The sequence below is a fragment of the Lissotriton vulgaris genome, chromosome 1_1, assembly GCF_964263255.1.
Source record: "Lissotriton vulgaris chromosome 1_1, aLisVul1.2, whole genome shotgun sequence".
NCBI lineage: Eukaryota > Metazoa > Chordata > Amphibia > Caudata > Salamandridae > Lissotriton > Lissotriton vulgaris.
In genome coordinates, this window is record NC_141685.1 from 48,199,149 (window position 1) to 48,218,207 (window position 19,059).

General features: G+C 43.0%; 1 protein-coding gene across 2 annotated transcripts in view; it reads right to left on the minus strand.

Moving 5' to 3' along the window:
* LOC147737166 (uncharacterized) overlaps positions 1-19,059 on the minus strand; it is a 498,742-nt gene that overhangs the window by 457,632 nt on the left and 22,051 nt on the right. Inside the window, exon 4 of one of the 2 annotated variants that reach the window (XM_086918899.1) lies at positions 10,892-15,937. The exons of the other annotated variant lie outside the window; for it this stretch is intronic. Within the exon in view, the coding sequence (XP_086775025.1) occupies positions 13,591-14,823 (1,233 nt within the window). The 5' untranslated portion in view covers positions 14,824-15,937 and the 3' untranslated portion in view covers positions 10,892-13,590. Of the gene's footprint in view, positions 1-10,891; positions 15,938-19,059 lie in introns of those variants that run through there. 2 annotated transcript variants of the gene reach the window in all.

The following is a 19,059-nucleotide window of genomic DNA, read 5'->3' on the forward strand; positions in this document are numbered from 1 at the left end:
GTATAAAGCCAATCAGATGGCAGAATTCCCAAATTTCGATATCTGTAAATTTCGATATTTCTCCAAAACTATTACACAGATTTACACCAAATAAACAAAAGCATGCTTTCTAGACCAAGACCCTTCTCCCTGCCAAACCTGGGGTAATTCCGTTCACCAGTTCGACCTGTAGCCTTGTTTAAAGTTTCCTATGGAAATTGCATGGAGAAAACACATTTTGGACCCCCTTTTTTCTTTGCTTCCCCTTGAAGAATCACCCCCACACGTTCAACATAGGAGCTGATATGAACAAAGAATTATTTTGGAAAATGTCATGAAGATTCATCAAACGACACCAAAGTTATACGCAAAAAACAAAAAATGCTCTTCCTATGGAAACTTGGTCCTAACTATAACTACCTACTAACGACCACCAGTAGGTACAAAATATATATGCATATATATGCTACTTGAACTGTATTGTATGTAATGTTTTGAATGTAATGAATTTTGTGGGACTACATTAACCTCCAGGTGTTAATAAAATCTCTGGTTGAATAAAGAAAAATAATTGAATAAAAAAATAAAAATGAGTGACATTTGTGTCCCTTCTGCTTCTCATGTAAGAGGCCCCAATATCGGAAGGTGTCAACCTTATCGAGGCACACCCCTTCATGCACCATTGTTTTTTGGCAATATGTTTCCCGCCAAATACACCTCCACTTTAGCCTTGAACCGGAAAGTGTCATGTGAGGTAGTGAACCTGTTCCAGTCTAATTTAAAGAAACAATGTTATCCTGAGCACTCCATGAATAACTTTATCCAAAATGAGAGAAGGTTCAGGTGGGTGCCCTCGCCGTCGCACGTAGCCCAACGTGCCTTAGAAACAGACAAATGATGAGGATAGAGGCCTAACCTCGAGACTGGGCAATCAATTCACAAAGAAAAATGATCATTTGCCAGTCTAATTTAAACCACGCCCAGATATCACTCCATAGACTCCGCAGAGTTTCCGTCAAGGTTCTTGAAGTCCCCCCTCTAGCGCCCCCTATTAATGGCACTGGACACTGCCCTCTCTAACAGCAAGCAGACAGATCACTTTAAGACAGTGCAGCGAGCATCGTCAGGGCGAGGTTGCGACTAGATGTATCTCTGTTTGGTCTGGAGCTGGTGTCTATGGAGGTGACCAGCTGTCTTTCATTCTCCTCACTCCTGCTTCTTTTATCAGAACTTTTGCAAAGTTCTAGCCTTTGCATCTAGCAATGTGATAAGTTGATTGTTCGCGGTAGGGGCCAGATTACGATTTTTCAGTATAAGGCGGGGGGAATCAACCCCTTTCCAAAACTCAGGAAGAATATTTGTCTCTTAAGAGGCCACAATCTGTCCGCCCAAAAAACAGGGCCTGCATCATAAACAGGGGGTCCTCTGCTCCTGGTCCATCATCCAGCCACTAAACAATACTTCCTTTTCCATTTGAGCTGAAGAAAGTTTCACATCATGTCATGTTATTGTTTAGGAATAAACTCCTCCTTTGAATTGCCTATGGAAAGAGCGGAGATACGTCGAAGGCACCCCTTAATTGTAAACTTATGTCCATAGGGTTCCCTCGGTCAGCATCAAAGTCATTTTCAAACATCTACAACTGTTTACAGTCTGTCTTTGCACAGATGTCGTGAGATTGGACCCACTGCCCCTCCTGTGCTCTCACACTGACCTCTTAATATGATTTAAGAGGGACACTGTCTCAACTTGCCTCCGACACAGGGTTCTTCTTTGCAGTTATATGAAGCCTTGACTTTAATCCCCACTTTTCCAGCTCAATGTCCCTTCTGTGCCACAATTGTCCTCAGGTGACTCTTGCCTTCATCTGCGGTATTTAATCAGTACTTAAGATGCACTACTTTACCTTAGAGCTACAAATCAGACTAGCGTCAAGAGCCCTTTGTAGGCAGTGTGCGCTATATTCATGATTTATTCTTTTGTTCTAATGCAGAATATAAGGAATAACTTGCTTTTTCCATAAGTTGCCACCGAGAGCAGAAGTCCAGTCGAGCTGTTCTTTCACAGATCCATCTCTTTCCATCTCTTAAACTGTGATATAAAATTGAGGGCAGATTTTATATTTTTTAACAACTTAACCCCAATGAAGAATTCTAGTTCCTAGAGAGTGGGTGCTTTAGATGTTGCATTTCCTGTCTAAATTATTGGTGCAGTGGGATCAAGGTCTCCTTTAGAGCAGAGGTAGGGAGTGGGCGATACATTGCATATTACACTTTGTAGGTTTCTGAATACCCACAAGCTTGTACGTTTGTGAGCAATTATCAACCTAGACCTGTCCCATCCTACAACAGATCCCCTAGATTCGGTGAGCATAGGGAAGGGCTTTCTCCGTGAGGAAAATGAAAAATAAGCATTAGAAGAAACTCATGCAGCGCAGCACAGTGGAGCAAGTCACCCTTGGCGTGCTGCGGGAGAGGGAAAGGGCAGGAATGTGCGTATTTACCACCATGAAGCAAATCCCTGTCTTTCCACTTTGCTGGTGCACAATGTGCTGCCTAGCGCCAACTCGATCACCCCTGCACCATGCGTTGTAAGCACTTTCCTGCACAAAAACAATCCTCTGAGACATTTTCCTTTCTGTGTGTGCCGCACCGACAGGAAGAGGGAGTAACGAGGAGAACTAAAGCTTTTCCCCATCTCACCTCACCCGGGTGGGTGGATGCGTGGAGACAACCCCGCTCCACCCATGGAACCGCTCTCTGGGGCAGAGTAATGCAACGCAGCGATTTGCGCTGTGTTGCGTTACTTTAGATTTATCAAGCAACGCAAGGCTATGCAAGGTGACCTTGCGCGGCTTGATAAATCTTACTTAGTAGTTGTGTCTCCCTTGCGGACCATTGCTTGATGGAAAGATAACACAACTATTTGATAAACCTACCCTGTGTGTGGATTTTCACAGCTTCATGGTTCCAAGTGCTTAAATGTCTGCTGTGTAGATTTCGGCGCAACGAGAACAGGAGCCGGGGTGATGTCACATGACATTCCCAGTGGTACGTCTGGAGAATGACAGTGAAAGTTTGCAAGCATCAAATAGTAACTCTGCACCGGTACATCGGCATGCTTTTACGAGTGCACATATTCGTGCATTAGAGAATCATCACTGTGTGCAAAGGGGCTGTGTCTCTCAGGACACATTTCATCCTTAAGTAATAATAATAATTATTATAATATTATTATTATTATGTTTAAATTTATATGGAGCAACAGCTACCCGGAGGTGTACCGTCGCCTTACGGACACAAGCTAAACAACAGAGCAGCAAGAGAGACAAAACTAACAAGAGAGACAAAACTAACAAGAGAGACAAAAAATTCCTCTGGTTCCCTTGTGCTGTGGGTGTGCTAACCCCCCCCCCAAACTTCCAGGATAGAATGCGCAGATTCTCACAACCTTTCACTTGTGATCATTTGTAGATTCTTACTATTCACAGGGGGCAGGACTGGTCCTTCCAGTTGCCATGGGAGCCAGATCTGGAGGGTTGGCCTTTGTTGTTCTCTTTCTTCCACCATCTTGCAGTGTCCCGACATATTGTAAGATTGCGCTCATGAGGATTTAAAGAACTAGACGCACTGTGCACCCCCAAGGTGGCAATATCTTCATTGTGCCTTTTACGCCTGCACAAGAGCAGGAACAGATTACATACATCATGCACCTTTGGAGTACAGGGTGGGCCCACCGAAGGTGGCAGTGCCCTTATTGTGCCCTTGGTGCCTGTAAGGGGTGAGGCTCAAACCGTGAACCCCACCTTAACCGCATCGCTGCGGCGGCTTTTCCCGCTGTGCGCGGCAAATTCGAAAATACCGCGTTACGTGACGAGCTGGCCTTGTCATCCGCGCAGGACAGGTAAGCGCGATGACGAGCCCAGCTCGTCAATAGCCTCGAAGGGGTTAAGATAGCAATACTATTCTTTGTGCCCCTTACTCCCATACGAGGTGAGGATCAGACTAGACACACCGTGCATGCCCCCGTAAGGTGGCAGTACCCTTACTGTACCTGTTGTGGTCCTGTGTTTTCAAATGCAGAGACCCCTTTCATTTTAGCATGAAAATATGTCTTATTAAACACACAACCAGTAATGAACTCTGAGTCCATCAAATGCGCACTTCTAGTCTATTCTTCGGTTCTCTAAATGTGCCATGAAGCCATGACGATCAAGCTTATGCAAAACACATTCAGTGACTGCTTAGTTTAGAGGTTATCCCAGGCCTGTCAGAAACACTGAATCTGACTGTTCCAATTCATAATTCTATTATAATTTTTATTTCAATCACTTGCTTTAGCCTTCTTTATTTTCGTAGAAGGTTTGAGGTCCTTAAACACGAGCAGCGCTGGTTCCATTTTAGCCTCAGTTTCCATTTGCGTTCGCCCGGCTGAGCTGAAGTTCACAGTCAGCATCTTGTGGTCTTTCACAGAACTTATGAAAGTGGTCCCCATGTCTAACCACCCTTGAGCCTGAATTGTTAGCCTATTGGATGCCACAAATCCAGTCCATCCTCTCAATATCTACAGCTCAAGGTTTTAGAAATTGACACTTGTAAAGTAAACACGAGCTAAAGAGGATGCAAATGCTCAGGGGCTTTTTACATCAGTGACAAATTTTACATCCAACCAGTATAGTCCAGTTAGATCTAGAGTCTTAAGATCCCTGTTTGTTTCTGAAAACATAAAATAAAAATCAGTGGTAAATACCTGCTATGAACCCCAGAACTGACCACTGATTCAGAGGGACACTTGCCCCGGGTCCCAGATCCAGATGGCCTGGCACCAGATTTCACCTTAAATGAAGAAGTGCGAGACAAGACTCCGCCGAGAGTCAGGCTGCACTGAATGGCGCTGGGCAATGTTTGCCTCTGAATAGACACAATGTCTTTGCCCTTGAAACAGCTGGCAAGCTTTTCCAGACATACAACAAACCCTGTTGTCCCAGGTCTGCGCACCACCACAGAACCTCAAGAGATAGGTAGGTTATTTATTGATTCTACTAGAACCAGCATAGCGCCTAGAGATAGCACAGTGAGGGTGTTTGCGCTATAAATTGTGATAATGATTTTACAGGTTTTCACTGCTCTGGAAATGCTTAGCTTCGTCTCATTTTTATCTTCTGTGATGTTACCATACAACATTGTGAGCACTGCGTTCAGAAATTTTAAAATAACTATTTTAGAATAAAAGACACAATATATACCCAGTTCTGATGTACCTTGAAAGTGTCCCTGAACACATGAGGGGACTGTTAATAACCCAGAGAGCGCGAGCCCCACACCTGCACGAATGCTCAGTGGGTTGTGTGTGGCTACATTTAAAGCAGACTGCTAAACTCAGTGGTGGTGCACCCAACTAATTTCTTCACCCTGTGGGTTAGAAATCTAAACTCTGTGGACCTGGCTGCTAGATCCCACAATCTGCACCATGGTCTTTACTCCTGTATGGGTGAGATCAGACTAGACCCAACTTGTGCCCCCCACTTATGGTGGTGCTATCCCTGTTGTGCCCTTCACTTCTCTATAGGGTGAGGTTCAAACTAAACCCAGCTTGGAAGCCCCCGCCACACAAGGTTGCATTTCACTTCTTTTGCCCTAAATTCCTGTTCGGCGTGAGGATCAGACTAGACACATGATTTGTCCCTTTTAAGTGACAGTACTACTTATAGCTCCCTTTACTCCACTATGCAGTGAGGATCAGACTAGATGCAACTTGTACTCCCCTCTTAAGGTGGCGAAACCCTTCTTGTGCCCTTTACTCCGGTATGAAGTGAGGGTGAGACTAGCACAACTTGGTCCCCTCTTAAGGTGGCAATACTCTTGTGCCATTCACTCCTACACAGGAGTAGGCTCAGACTAGACACACCACGTGCCCCTTCCAAATGCTGAATTAGCTTCACAATGGAACTATCATGCCAGAAATCACTGTCGTTTGCGATGGAAAACAGTTGGAGAGGGGCTCTGGGAGTGGTGCAGAGAAATGGCCTTCAGTCCTGCCCTGTTTATCATACCCGGGCAAAGCTGTGATAGAGAATAGCTAAACTCTGAGAGAAGGTGCGCTCTGCGATCAATCTTAAGAAACTGTTATCATACTGGGGAAAAGCTGTGATAGAGAACAGCCCAACACAGAGAGAAGGTACTCTGTGCGATCCATCTTAAGAAACTGTTATCAAACTGGGGAAAAGCTGTGATAGAGAACAGCCCAACACAGAGGGAATGTGTGCTGTGCGATCCATCTTAAGAACCTCGATGCACAGGGTGTCTATGTGCTGCTTCTGCTAAGTTTTAGCACAGAGAATTTGGAAATCACAAATGAAACAGTATGCACAACATAGCTCCCCGCCCCACATTGTAAGAGAGATGAGTGCTTCCCAAAGATGCGCAACAAACAGCCATCACTGCATTAATAATGTCCAGATTAGACTACTGCAATAGTCTATATCTCATAATCCAGGAAGCATCTTTAAACAAACTTCAAATACTGCAGAACGCATCAGCCAGACTCCTTACAGGCACGCCAAAGTTCGACTCAATCGCAGCCAAAATTAAAAAACTTCAGTGGCTGCCGGTTAGGAAGCGCACTCAATTTAAGTCCCTCTGTCTGGTGTTTAAAGCCCTTCAGGGAACCAGACCAGAATTTTTAAAACAATAATTACGCTGGTATACGCCTCATAGAACACTGCGGTCTTCAGAGGCAAGACTCATAAATGTCCCGAGGGTAAAAAAATCCACTTGGGGAGGAAGAAGCTTCACTGGGAATGTGGCCAGAGCATGGAATGCTCTGCCATTATATCTGCGAAGCATGACCAATCTTCTGGCCTTCAGGAAGGCACTGAAAACATGGCTGTTTACTAACTGATCTTGCCATCCTCTCCCACGCCTTTCAATCCTCTGTCGGCCTTCACACACCGCCAGGACACCTCCGGGTATCAGTTGCGCTGTACAAATACCAATAACATTACCATTAACACACTCAAGTGTGAACACATTTCACCTTACATATATGTCTTATGAGAATGCCATGACTATCGCTGCGAGGCATCAGAGCTCTGTACATGGTCCAGGACCTAGAGAGTCAACATGTGATTAGAGGGGAGATGGTTTCTAAGAGTGATAGAGGACTGTTAATGCGTCACAATGTGATATTCTTTAAAGAGGTGCATTTTCAGCTCTTTTCGATCACTATTTGTAGCTCTGATAATTTCATATATGCCTGATGTATTATTTCTATTACAGCTCCTCCTGCATTGAGAAGGCTCATCCTAGAACAGCAGAGGGACAAAACACATGCTGAGAAATCGAGAATGAAGGGATTGTGACAAGGTCGATGAACACTAACAATATATCCTATGAAAAACCTCAAATTTTTAATTGATGGAGCGCAAAGAGCGATAGAAAGTGATAAACTGAGAAAAACGTAGCCTGGAGAATTACTGGAAATTAACATAAATTGAAAACTATCAAAGAACTACATAACAACAGCTGTGTGACCTTGAAGTTGGTATTTCTCAATATAGCCCTTGTTTGTGATTACGTTACAGTGCTCACATTATCATCCGCACTAGAAGAGATGGGAGCCTTGGGTGTCTGGTGACAGAAGCTCATTTATATACAAAGGGGGTGATGCCTGTTCACAACGCACAACACAACTTGTTTATGTAAAATGCTTGTACACATCACAGTGTAAAGTGACTCAGGTAACAATGCGATTGTTGTATGACATGAGTGGGCGGTCTTAGTTGTTGAGACATGAATGTCTGACGGGTGCATCTTTAGCTCTTTCAACTGTTGGAGAGAGGGTGGTAGTCTCAAATACTGGTGGCAAAGATACCAACAGCTTCCCTCACAATCTTTACTTTTTGCATCTACAGTGGGTGCAGATTCCACCTAAGACAGTAACCGTTGTCAGGTAGTTGATCTGCATCCTGGAATCAGCCTGCTTTGCTTTTCCCTACTATGGTCGGCAAAGGTAAATGTGTCTTCCACTAAAATGTCACTAGCTCGCTTTTGGTAACGTGGCTTGAGTAATAAGGCCACGCTCAAAGCTAAATCAAAACAGTGGATGTCACAAATTTTAATACAATGTTGAAAAAAAGAGACAACAAAATTCTAAATTCAAACAAAGTTTAGGGAAACAGGAGTATTTAATAATTACTCAGGAGTGAAAATTAAAACCAGGTCAGTAGTTTAAGGGTTATTAATTAGCAAAAACAAGTGTCCCAAAGGAAATAAAGGACTCATTAGTTGTGTGTTCAAAACCACAAAAAAGGAAAATGAAGAAAAATAGCAGATCCACTGAACCAATCAGGAAGTCACATACAAAAAAGTAGGGGACCTTGCAAGCCATGTTCGAGGGGCACTGGCAAGTCCAATTTCTGGTGATGATGAACACTGGAATTTGATGCAATGTTTTGGGCTCAATCAGTTCCAGAAGCTGACGAGATGCGCAGAAGTGTCATGAAGTGCAAAATTCCCACAGAGTAGAGTTGGGTCATCAAGTTGAATCTGAATTCACGGCCATCAAAATCTATGAAACTTCAGGCAGTTACAACAGCTGTGAAGTCTTCGGAGCTTCCAAGTTATAGAGATGGTCCAAGGTTGATGATAACAGCCAAAGCATGGAACGCGGTGTGAGACAAGCAGCGTTCTGGAGCTCATGCTGGAGGTTCAAACATGATACTTGTTACCGCCAAGGTGTATCACAGCAGGGTTAAAGGTTGTTCAGCGATTCAAACCCATATCTCACTTATCAAAGTGGAAAGGATACCAATAAAGGCAGATCAAGGGGCAGGAATCTCAGGGTTTGGGCTCTCTGTGCTTACACTGTAGCCGTACAGCGAGAGTGTTCATCGTATAAAAATGTATACAAAGGATAAGACCTCAGAACCAGGTAAAAGCAAAGTACATTTCTGCGCTTATGCTGTGGTGAAACCAACAAAATTAGGTGAAGAGAAGGGAAAATACAAAAGCAAATCACGATAACATGGTTAAGAACATGGAGAAATTACCTGATCCTACTACGGTAATGATAAATTGCTGCTACAGGAGGCCCTCAGGAGGCGGGTGATGTAGCAAGTCCAGGAAAATTACTTCAAGGTATTCGTTGCCGCTCCCCAGCAAAACAAACACACTGGTGTTCGCGCAGGACCATCCCATTTGCTCTAATACAGCCCAAGTGCCCGCGTCCACTTTAGCGTTACCACAAAAAGAAAACACTCCGGTTGAGTTGGACACCTCGAGCTTATTCACAAAGGTAATCTATACATACAAGGATGCTCGTAGAGTAACTTTGCCAGTTTTAGCTATTCACCATTACGATATAGTTACTCAAAAGTGTGGACTTGCAAATTTGCACACGCTTAAACAGAGGTGGAGTAAAATTTACAAATGTAACTTACTTCGGCCAAAGTGGAGCAATATGAACTGCAGCACCATACATAGCCAACCACTGGTAATGCAAAGCCCTTCCATAGAAAATAATGGAGAGAGAGACTTAAAAATCGTACCCATTTGAAAATAAAGATAAAATGAAATTATGTATTTTGCCTTTTAAAAATACACACACCTTCAAAAGAATGTTATAAAATTACATATATTTAAAAATACTTTACATGAATTCTATACATTATTTTTTAAGGTTGTACCCCTCCGAATAGAGGTGAATGAGGCAAATCAGTAATTTGGAGTACATAATAAGAAAATCAGATGATTTTAGCTTGTTGGGATTTTGAAACAGATTTGTGAGAAAAACTTTTTTTACATTTAAAATCAATTAAATCTCTAAGTAAACTGTGAGTTATTATTGTAGCATTTTTTAATTTGTTCTATATTTAAAGTTTATAACATTTACATTTGTATTTAACATAAAAATATTGTTTCCAAGTGTAATAAACAATTTGAATATTCTTTATATTTTTTACACAGGGAAAACTCCACCCAAGTTGAATATATATAAGATATATTTGTATTAAGATTTAATGAAAGGTGTCCCACCTAAATTAACATTTATAATATGTATTAATAATTTTTAAATGTATTGTATTGTAATTGTATGTATATAGTGGTTATTACCCCTCACGAGGCATCAAAGCGCTTTTTCGGAGAGTAGCACGCAACTACGGAACCCATTAAAGGATTAGTGGTGAATTAGTATAGTGAAAATTGAAATTAATGTGAGTGGTGTACAAGTTAGTCTGTTATATGGATTAAAAATATGAAAATCTCTGCAACGTGGTGTCACCTGATTGCCTAAAATAACCTGAAATTTGATTTTGACCATTAATTATAACATATGTAATTATACTTCACTAAAAAGTAATGTTATATTAGTGTTGCAATTCAACAAATGTTATTAAAACATTGTAAAAAATTTTTTTTCTTTTTAGATATTTTTTGCCTTGAATGACATTTATTTAGAGTTTTAATTAGTTTAAACTATTTAATTTAATGCGTTTTAATTTATGTCCGTACCTCCATTATTATTAATGGGAGTGTGTTGCAGTTCCAGTGGATGACCATGTGCGAAGTTGGATTCTGAGCTCGGGTACATTTACAACTGTTTTAGGTACATCATGGCTGTTGTGAATTTAGAGGTGTGGTTTGTGAATAGCAATGGGTTTACTCCTTTGTGGGTGAGTGCTTGTCCGTCCCTACACCCCTCCTTACTCCTCCCATAGCCCCTCCCCTTTATTCATAAATATTTCCCATTTTACACTCACTCCCACTCTGTCCCGCTTGCATTTACTACCAAAAAGTATATAAACATGTGCGGAAACTCTGCAGTCAAAGCAGGCAACTCCACAAAGAAAGAGATAGGAGAGGCAGGACAGCACATACTTTGTGAATCACATTTTCTTGTATTTTAGTTGTCCTTTTTTTTCTTTTTTTGTTTTTTTATTGAGAATTCATGAGACATAAAGAGAAAACAATATACATGAATTAAATGAAAGAATCAAAATACCATATAAACAATATAAACAATCCGCCTTAATTAACAATATAAAAGTAATACACAAATCTATTATCGGATTACATAGCTTAATATCTAATTGAATTGATTCTTTTGAATAGTCAAATAGTTAATGTTATTATTAATATTATTATTATTGAGCCGGCTGCAACAAACAGAAAGAGATGAAAGAGAGGAGAGTGACAGTTAAGGAACATTACCATATGTCTTGAGGGCCCAATGAGCTTACTGCAGTCTGCTTGCCCGCCAGGCAGCGACTGGTGCCCAGATCTTCATCCCTACTTCTCTTAATTTTTTACCCTTAAGTTCATACAGAGCAGCCTCCACGTTATGTATTCCTAATAATCTGGACATCCACATTTGGAAAGTTGGAGCCTCAGTATCTTTCCAGGCTGCTGCAATTAATATTCTAAGTACAGCTGTGGAAATGAAGATTAAAGCTTCAGTCTCTATATTTAATTTCAATTTGCTCTTGCATCCTATGATCATGAGTGTTGGAGACAAAGTTATCTTAGCATCTAGCAACCCCGCCCAGAATGCTTCAATCTCTGTTTTATTTGATCCAAGTTTCTCACACTGATAAAACATATGGATAATATCAGCCGGACCTTTACTGCATCTGGGACAATTGCTGTCCTCCCTCTTACCCCAATCATACAGCTTAGAGGGGGTATAATACAAATTAAATAATGTTTTAAAGTGCTGAGCTCTTAAATTGGAGGAGCGTAGCAATCTTCCATCCATTATAAGGGCTCTGTCCAGGTCGATGTCCGGATCCTCCAATTTCGAAGCCCAGGCTGCCTCAGTTTTGGCCATGTCGTCCTGGGATTCCTCCACAAACAGCCTGTACACTCCGTTGATTCTAGGGTCGCCCCCTTCAGATAATCCAGTATATTACACCTCTCCCTTAAGATGATACGAGGCCTGTGTTGACCTGATTGTACTGACCACCTGAGCGTATTTATGATCTTGGCTTCCCTGCAGGGAGTACCTTTGTCTCAGATCTTCCAGAGTTCTGCACTCATCCCTGACCATAACTTGCCCCAATGTCAGGATACCCTGTCGCTCCCAGTGCCTCCAACACCCGTCATTACTTAGGTTAGGAAATATGCCCGAATTCCAGAGTGGGGTGTGGTGGTTATATTTAGAAATTGCCAGGGCTTTCTGAGCTGCTGCCCAGACCCCCTATATCCCTTCCAGTGTCTTATATCTCGATATATTATAATAGCTTCTTTCTGTTCTCCTTAATAATACCCCGGTGGCCTCACTGCCAAGCAGCAGTTCAAAAATAGATGGGATGACATCTTGTCTGCTCGACGAGTTTGCACAGTTTCCCACGGAATCAAACAATATAGCCATCTGCGTAAGGAGGCAGGACCATTGATAGTATCTTAGATTTGGCAGTCCCAGACCCCCCCTTTCCAGAGGCAAAGACATATATTTCATTGATCTTCTAATCTTTCCATATTGCCACATGAAATTCATAAAGATGGATTCTATTTCTTTAATAATTTTCGCCTCTATTTTAAAGGGGATCGACCGGAATTTATATAATACCTTGGGGAACATAGCCATTTTGATAACGTTGGCGCGACCTATTATTGAAAGTTGTAATGTATTTTAGTTGTCCTATAGTAGTTTATGAATAGACCTGATTATCTGTGAGACTCTCTTGGGTGTATCTGATGAGATTGTAAAGGTTGTGAAACTGTCCTCAGTCGATGAGAAGCAGATCCATTTGTAGCAAAAAGGACATAGAAAGAGGCCGCTGAAGTGGATCTTTGTAATACACGTGCGTGTCCCCTAGGAACAGAAGTCATTAGGACTATTTACGGTTGAGCCAAGAATGGTTTGCATATGGCTGGCCTTGTCTGTAGTTGCACAAAGACTAGAGAATGATGTGGTGGGATGGTGCTGAGATCAACTACCAGTCATTCCATCACTTTTAGTTTTTCTCAATGATCAGCCGTAAGTGGCACAGACATGAACAGACGTTGGTTCCATAGAGATCTACGACAAAGGGACTCCTGCTGCAGCTCCCTGGTGAGGCTCATTAAGGCTGGAAACAGTTCGAGGTTACATGCATTCCCGACCCTTGGGGGCGTGGCCTCAAAGTTCAGTATCAAATGGACTTTGTGGGTCAGAGCCACAGCTTATAAACACTCAGGGAACGAAACACACTGAATGGAATGAGACCACAAATAGTTACAAAAGAATGAGGTTAATTCAAGCATTTCCATCCCTCGCTGTGTGCTTTTCTCAGTAGATGGTTTGTTGGACAATCAATGGATTGATGTTTTTGTGGGTGCTTCATGTAAAGGTTTTGCGATGCTGACAGCTCCTCCTCAGGGTTCACAGTGAGCACCTTTTATTCTCCCACATTGGCTCGCTTATGTAGAAAGGTTACATTTACAACTGAAGTTTTTGTCACATTGAGAGCACGGGTCATTTTCTTTCTCATTGTGCGTTCTCTCTTGTTGAATGAAATTGAATCTCCAGCAGACCCTTCCCCGGCATTTAGAACAATGACAAGGTTTTTTCCAGGTAAGTTCTCGCAGGTTGAGTGAGACCAGATTTCCGACTTTTTCAGCATTCAGAGAGCTAATCAGGTATTTTCCCAGTGTGAGTTCGCTCATGGTGAGTGAAAGTTATTTTATGACTGAAGCTTTTCTGGCATTCAGAACACTGATACGGTTTATGCCCAGTGTGGGTTCTCTCATGTACAGTAAGGGTGGATTTCTGCCTGAAGCTTTTACAGCATTCAGAGCACTGATACGGTTTTAGCCCAGTATGGATTCTCTGATGTACAGTTAAACTGGATTTGTTATAGAAACTGTTTTGGCATTCAAAGCACTGATACAGTTTATACCCAGTGTGGGCTAATTCATGTACAGTAAGGCTGTATTTCTGACTGAAGCTTTTCCGGCATTGAGAGCACTGATAAGGTTTTTGTCCTGTGTGGGTTCTTTCATGTAATTTGAGATTGGATTTGCTACTGAAGCTTTTCCAGCATTCAGAGCACTGATAAGGTTTTTGTTCAGTGTGAGTTCGCTGATGTTGAATCAGACTGCCACTAAAACTAAAGCTTTTTTGGCACGTGGAGCACTGATATGGTTTTTGTCCAGTGTGGTTTCTTTCATGTAAAGTGAGATAGGATTTGCGAGTGAAACTTTTGCAGCATTCGGAGCACTGATAAGGTTTTTGTCCAGTGTGAGTTCTTTCATGCAATTCGAGATTGGATTTGCTACTGAAGCTTTTACAGCATTCAGAGCACTGATATGGTTTTTGTCCAGTGTGAGTTCTCTCGTGTACAGTAAGGCTGAATTTCTGACTGAAGCTTTTCCAGCATTCAGAGCATTGATAAGGTTTTTGTCCAGTGTGATTTCTTTCATGTAAAGTGAGATAGGATTTTCTACTGAAGCTTTTACAGCATTCAGAGCACTGATACGGTTTTTGTCCAGTGTGAGTTCTCTCATGTACAGTAAGGCTCCATTTCTGACTGAAGCTTTTCCAGCATTCAGAGCATTGATAAGGTTTTTGTCCAGTGTGGGTTATTTCATGTAAAGTGAGATTGGATTTGGTACTGAAGCTTTTAAAGCATTCAGAGCACTGATACGGTTTATGCCCAGTATGGGTTCTTTCATGTACCGTAAGGTTGGATTTGCGAGTGAAGCCTTTCTGGCATTCAGGACACTGATAGGGTTTTCGTCCAGAGCTAGTTTTCTCATGTTTAGTGAGGTGGGATTGGGAACTAAAGCTGTTCTCACATTCATTGCTCTTATTCGAGTTGTTTGTTTCTCCAAGTTGGGTTTGTTCCTGGATATATGCCATCATAAGACTGAATATGATTTCTGATCATGTACTTGTTTCAACTCAGCATGACCTTCTAAAATACATTTCAGATGCTCTTCTTAACATATGTATTTAACTAATTTTATTTTTGTCCTGGAGATCATTTTCCTACCTTTAAAGGCACCGATCTAACTTGTCTTTATAAACTTTCACTGAGGAGTCCCTTGTATTTACTAAGATGCTCCTCGTGGATTCATTTTCTTCAAATTATGCCCGGGTGAATTCTATCTAACTTAATTAGTCTCATTAAGTGATTCTAGTTTATCACATTTGATTTAGGACTTTTAAAGGCACTGATAAGGTCTTTGGGCTTTAGAGTTTGCCTGCTGTGTATGTTTGTTCATACAAGTAATGGCAGGTAATTAGGCCATGCCAGGGTGGTTTATGAATTATCAATAATCAATAGTGTAACACTGGCCGCTTTCATACTTTCTGTGCCAGTATATGCTTTTTTGCTCAGTGGCTAAGACAAGTACATGATCCACTTTGGAAGTTACAGGACGCTTTGAAACTACTCGGATCAACCCAAGAGACAGAGTTGGTGGGGGAAAATCTTCCTATATTGGAAATGATAATCTGGCATCTTTGCCGAAACGACATCTAAGAAAGAGCATTTACAATTTGTTTCTTTTAAACAATCTTTTCTCTCCTCTGAATCACAGGAGACGGAGTCAAAAGCTTGCACTTGTAAATCGGGGATATTAGTCTTTTTGACGGTTCTGTCACATCACAACACGTCTACGGATGCTGATCTGTTGTGGAGGGTTTAGGTCTCCAAAGCATTTCTCATAAAGCATCAAACAGAATTTACAACACTGAGTTTTCTCAAGTGCACTGTGTGGGTATCAGTTGTGGCTAATGTTCTCCTTAATCTCAGTTACTGACACTTGGTAAACATTTATGATAATTTTCCTTTAGGGATTTGACAACTTTCACATTCACCAGTTTCTTCCACTCCAACATCCTCACTATTCCTGGCACCTAGAATGTGTTTCTTCTATAGAGCTCGAGAATGTTTTAACTTTCCTTGAAATACTCCTTTTTGTTGTGTTTCACTAAATTGAAACCTTCTTTTTTCTGTTCAGGCTTCTGTCACCTGTAGAAATGGAGTCAAAAATTGTAAATGAACACACAGACAAAATATTTGTGACTTTATACTTTGCACAAAGAAAGCATTAACAAAAACAAGATAGGAAATCAGTTTGAGTTGCATTTCTGATAGTGGTGAAACAGTGTAGATCGGGAGCTTGGGATCACTGGAAATTAAGGATGTGAGAGCAGAAGAAGTTAATATTTAAGAAAGAAACACAGATTCTCAGAAGCAGCCACACTATCAAATTGCAATTTCGGTGGCCACGGCTGGCGTCATAGTGAGATATTTGTAATTCTTGTAATAAATTACTAGATGTTATTTACTCCCCTGCCCACCTAGACAGTTAATCTATTCCTTTTTCCAGTGATCTAGGAATGGACATTTTACTGAACAGCACAACAGTAAAGGAAACCAAAAAGGGTCAAGAAAAGAAAAACAGGAGGAGCTTCGCGCGCGTCCAAGATGGCCGCGTGAGCACAGGGCTCCCGAGACCCTCGGAACCTCCCGCATATATCCTGCAACATATCCTGATTTAATTTGACGGGCCTTTGAAGTCGAACCCGAGGCATGGCGAAAACAGTTGTCCGAACTGAAATCGGACGTCGGAGGCCAAAGTTATGGCCAACTGAAATCTGAGGCCTAAACACCCATGAGGCCCGGGTCTGGAGTTGGCACGGACAGTAATTCAACAACAGCGGCCTGCAGGGGCGCCGGGGATCGGAGGAGTGGTACTGCCACTTTCACTTTCATTTTTGGGATGAGGACACACCCTGCCTGTGAGCGTTCTAGACAGCGAGGCGCCTGGTGATCGGGTCCCAAGGAGAGAGTGGCTCTTGAACGTGTGCACAAAGCTACCACAACTCCGTGCCATATAATTGGTGGCTGCACTCTTCTTTGTCGACCATTATTGGCCCCCTCAATGTAAGGGATGGCGACCTAGGCGGAAGGAGAGAAGCAGAAAGCTAAAACTACAAGACGGGGCGGATACACGCAGGTCAACAACATGGAACATTATGCCCAGCCGAAGAGATCCCCCAGTGGACCGGGAAGGTCACTGGAGACATCGAAGGAAGACTCCGCCTCAGCGACAGAATTGACTCTGCAAGACATCATGGGCGCCATTGAAGGGAAGAAGTCTTCAATAGGGCAACAATTTGAGACTCTGGCCCAAAAAGTGGACACGGTGGCAATCGACGTGAATCTGATCTGTACGGACCTGGGGAAAACTAATGAGAGGGTCAAATCCTTGGACATAAAGACATCCAGTCTAACTAATGATGTCTCTGACCTTCGAACTGAGGTCTGCAATCTAAGTGCCACCAATGACCTCTTTGCCCGTAAGATGGACGACTCTCAAAGTAGGGCAAGGCGTAACAACATACGCATCATTGGGGTACCGGAGAAATCGGAGGAACCGGCCGCGGATCTCTTCATTGAGGATCTGGTGCTCACGCACTTAGCGCCCAAGGGGGTCAGTAAGTTTTTCGCAGTCGAACGTGCCCACAGAGTGCCGGGCGGGAGACCTAAAATGGGCGCTCCTCCGAGGCCAATCATTGCCAGGATCTTTAATTTCAGGGACCGTGACACTATTTTGCAAGCATCTCGAGCCGATGGTCCGGTGAACTTTGAGAATGCTTCGGTGAACTTCTACCCAGATTTCACACAGACTGTGCAGAAGCAACGGCGCTTGCGAGAGAGGGGCCTAAAGTATGCCATGCTCTTCCCGGCTAGGCTTCGTATTGAATTTGAAGAACGTACTCTCTTCTTTGACCGCCGAGAGGTAGCGGGTGACTGGCTCGACACACTGCCCCAGCAGCGGGATCGTGAGGAACAGCCGGGTGGTGCCACGGGTGGCCTGGACGATCGGGAGTGATGCAGCGGCCTCCGACAGTCTGAACAATGGTGCTAATGCCTTGGACAGTGGTTCGATGATTTTATATACTGTATATATTATGCCCGGGGGTGGTGGGGAAACGGGTGGGCCTTTTTTTCTCCTCAGGGTTTTCTTTTTGTAGATTAGTTAGAATGCTAGGGCAACAGGCACACTGCAAGTTGGGGGGGCTTATTATTCTTATGCTGGGGTGCAGGGTGGGGGGTGGTTTGAGTTGGTTGGGGAGAGTGTTCTTTTGTTTGCAAGGCGTAACATCACATAGCTGCACTATTGGAGCAAATAGGTCCTACCGGGGTGGGGTCCTCTTTCACTTGATTGATGAGGGGTAGGGGGCTGAACGTTTTAAGCTGGAATGTGAATGGTTTGGGGGACCACATCAAGCGTGGGGTGGTTTTACAATTGTTGAAACGTTGTTCTCCTGATGTTGTGTTGCTGCAGGAGACGCACTTAATAGGTAATACGTGTTATGCGCTAAATAGAAAAGGCTATAAAATGATTGCGCACTCAGGGTTCTCCTCTGGGTCCCGGGGGGTTGGTATCCTTGTGCGAAACTCACTGCCAATAGAGATTGATACACTACTGTTGGACGAAAGAGGGCGCTACGCTGCTGCTGTGGGGCGTTGGGAGGGTCGGAACCTGGCACTGATATCTGCCTATGTCCCACCTGGCCTGCAGGCGGCGACGTTCGCGGATCTGTGTCGAGTACTGCTGGATCTCCCGGAGTCGATTTACAAAAGGGGGATTCAAGCAAGCCGGGCCGAAGAGGCTGAAATGCCAGAAACCGGTCCCCGGTAGCTTGTTTCCTTCCCAGTGTAAGAATTGGCTTTTGTAGTTTGGTTTGCCCTGTTCCCATCATGCACTGGGACAGGAACAGACTAATTTGCATACAGCCAGGTTCTGAAACTGGGATGGTGCAGTGAGCTAAAAAACGGTGTTGGATCTAGCCCTGATCTTTTGACTGGGTGAGAGTATTCTGTTTAATTCAGAGACTCTGTCCCTCACCACCCCTTGTTGTAAATATTTTTGTCCACCCTAAGCGTGGAAGGGTATACTCAGATGTGAGTCCCTTGCTCATTGCACCATCAGGATTCAAGCAAGCCGGGCCGAAGAGGCTGAAATGCCAGAAACCGGTCCCCGGTAGCTTGTTTCCTTCCCAGTGTAAGAATTGGCTTTTGTAGTTTGGTTTGCCCTGTTCCCATCATGCACTGGGACAGGAACAGACTAATTTGCATAC